Genomic DNA, 2,824 nt, shown 5'->3' on the forward strand with positions numbered 1-2,824 from the left:
GGGAGCGAAAGGCCTCGTGTCGCCTGCGCCCGGAGAGGCGTCTCTCCTGGGAGCCGGGTCCTCACGTGGGGGCAAGGGAAGGGCGCGAGGGAGGGCGGCCGGGGTGGGGGCACGGGATGGCTCAGTCGGGGACCTCGGCCCAGCACCTGCAAACGGCCGGCGCCCAGCCCCGCTCGCAAAGCGCCCGGTCGATCGGTGCCCCGAGGACAACCCCGGGCAACCCCGGCGTCATCAAAGCMGCCGCGGAGGCGGGCAGCGCCGGGGGACTTTTGGACTCCGGGGCCAGGCGAAGGCCGCRCGGCGGCTTATCGGCGAGGCGTAGGCGCGCCGGCGTTTCTGCCCTTCCCCAGCGCAGAGCAAACAGCGCCCGAGCGCGCCGAGATCGCGGCGATAACAGGCCGCTCCGCGGAGCGGGCAAAGCGCCACGTCTCCTGCGACGAAGGAGCCGGGCGCGTTCGCGGCGTTGACTCACGGCCCGTCGGCGCTTCCGCCGCGTTTCCTTCCCCCCCTCAACCCGTCGCCGCCACCCCACCGCCCCCCCAGGGCCGCGGCACCGTCCGCCTCCGCCGGCTCGCGGCGGCCGGGACGTGCGGCCATGGGGGACGCGCGGCGCGAGGGCGGCCGCCGCAAGCCGGGCGGGCCGGAGAGACTCACGTTGTGCGGGCAGTACTCGACGGGCTGGTAAAAGCTGAGCCCCCGCAGCAGCGGCCGCCCGCTGATCCCGCAGCACTTGTCCATGCCGTCCTCGATGGCCCGGTTGAGGAGGCGGAGGGGGAAGGCGCACACCGCCGAGTCCTCCCGCGGCGCCCGGCTCTCCGGCCGGCTCTCCGCGAAGGCCCCGAAGAGCACCAGCTCCGTGGCGTTGATGCTGAGGTCGTGGGCCAGCCGGGAGCCGGGCCGGGCGGCGTGAGCCGCCTGCAGCACGTTGTAGGCCACGTCGCGCTCGGCCGCCGGCCCGGCGGCACCACGCCGCCGCCGCCGCCGCCGCCGCTTCGACTCGTAGCGGCAGTCGAGGACGAGCTCGCGGTAGCGGCGCAGGTCGTGCTCCTGGGTGCTCAGGCGGGCCAGCCGCGTGTGGTAGCTCGCGGAGCCGGGGCTCTCCCGCTGCACCGTCAGGAAGTACACGTAGTCCCCGTCGCTGAAGGAGTGCACGTAGTGGATGGCGTAGCTGTCCCGGTATGGCGGCAACACCGTCAGCCAGTGGTAGCTCTCCCAAAAGCCGTCCAAGGTGCCCTTCAGCCGGCGGATGGACACCGACCGGGGGCTGTAGCGTGCYGCGATGCTGCTGTTGATGGTGGAGGCCAGGTAGAAGAAAGAGGCGTAGTGGTCGGCCACCACGGTGGCACTGGTCCCCAGGGGACTGGCCACGCAGTCCGGGCAGGCGGCGGGGCCGTTGCCCGCCGCAGAGTACAGGCACCGCGTGGCCCCAATGGCCACCTCCCCGTCACGCACCACCAGCTCGTGCTGGTAGCACAGCCCGCGCCGCGACGTGCCACAGCTGTAGAGCCACGGCTCGAGYGGGTCCAGGAGCAGGATGACGTTGTCGGTGTCCAGCGGGCCAGCGGCGTCACCCACGGCCGGGCACAGGCTGCAGATCTCGCAGCGGGCGCTGCCCACGGGGCCGGTGACGAGGACGGAGCGGATCCGCAGCTYGGCGCTCGCCACCAGGATCCTGTTCCGGACGGCTACGAAGACGGCGGCCGCGCCGGTGGAGTCGGCGAAGACGGCGACGTTCTGCACGGGGCTGCCGGCGTCAAGGCCCGGCAGTGGGTAGGTGACAGAGAAGTTCCTGGTGGAGCTGTAGGGGATGCGGGGGCACTGCCAGGCGCCGGCGGGCAGCGGGGCCAGGGCGAGCGCCAGGAAGAGGCACGTGCCTGGTGACAGTCCCATGATCCAGACCACCTCCGGCCAGCCCGGGGTTATCGCCGGCGCTCAGCGCCGAGCGGCTCCGGCGTGCCCGGCGGCCAGGTCACCATCGTACCTGCCGAAACAACGGAGAAAGCTGATGCTCTGCCCACGCGGCGGGTGCGCCGGGCAGCCCTGGCGGGCACGTGCCAGGGGCCGCGGGGGCCGTCAGCCGCACCAAACCTCTCCCCAAATGCTGCCGCGAGCTGCACTGGCAGGAGAAGCTAAACTGCCGGGGCCTGCGCGGGGGCTGGGGGGGAGCGGTGCTGCCTGCTGCCCCCTTAGGGACAGGGACCTGCGGGCCTCGCGGGGACGGGCACGGGGACCGCTGCCGGCTCGCCAGGGAGCCTCGCCAGCGCGGCGGGCACCGCAGCGGGGCGAAGATCCCCGGCAGCCCCCAGCCTCGCTGCCCCGCGGCTCTCGGGGCCCCCGTCTGCTTCCCTCTCCCAGCCGGCTGGACCGCCCCAGGACGCACCGTAACGAGCTGTGCCKTGCCGAGAGCTCCCGAGCCGAGCTGGGCAGTCCCGAGCCAAACCGAGCCGTTCTGAGCCAAGCTGGGTAGTCCCGAGTCGAATTGAGCCGGGCGGTCCCGAGGTGAGCCAGGCGGTCCCAAGCCGAGCCGAGCCGAACCGAGCCGAGCCAGGTTGTCCTGAGCCGAAACAAGATGGGCGGTGCCGAGGCGAGCCGAGCCGTTCCAAGCCAAGCTGGGTTGTCCCGAGCAGAACCGAGCCGGGCGGTCCCGAGGCGAGCCGGGCGGTCCCGAGGCGAGCCGTTCCGAGCCGAGGCAGCTGGAGAAGCGGCGGGCGCTCACCTGAGCGCTGCGCAGCGGTGGAGCCGCCCCGCTCCGCTCCAGGCCGGGCCGGGCCGTTCCGGGGAGGGGCGGGAGCGGGGCCGCGGCCAGGGCCGGGCCGGGCCGGGC

The 2,824-nt window shown here is 73.8% G+C and overlaps 1 protein-coding gene across 2 annotated transcripts in view; it reads right to left on the minus strand.

The window, feature by feature from the left end:
- MST1R (macrophage stimulating 1 receptor) overlaps positions 1 to 2,686 on the minus strand; it is a 9,616-nt gene extending 6,930 nt beyond the window's left edge. For both annotated transcript variants that reach the window (XM_085313416.1, XM_085313417.1), the window contains exons 1-2: positions 2,381 to 2,686; positions 655 to 1,981 (exon numbers count right to left, since the gene is read on the minus strand). In XM_085313416.1, coding sequence (XP_085169542.1) covers positions 655 to 1,890 — 1,236 coding nt within the window. In that variant the 5' untranslated portion in view covers positions 1,891 to 1,981; positions 2,381 to 2,686. The remainder of the gene's footprint in view (positions 1 to 654; positions 1,982 to 2,380) is intronic.
- Positions 2,687 to 2,824: the final 138 nt, after the last annotated feature.

This window comes from Rhea americana, unplaced genomic scaffold (assembly GCF_003343005.1).
Source record: "Rhea americana isolate MKP2758 unplaced genomic scaffold, rheAme1 scaffold_384, whole genome shotgun sequence".
NCBI lineage: Eukaryota > Metazoa > Chordata > Aves > Rheiformes > Rheidae > Rhea > Rhea americana.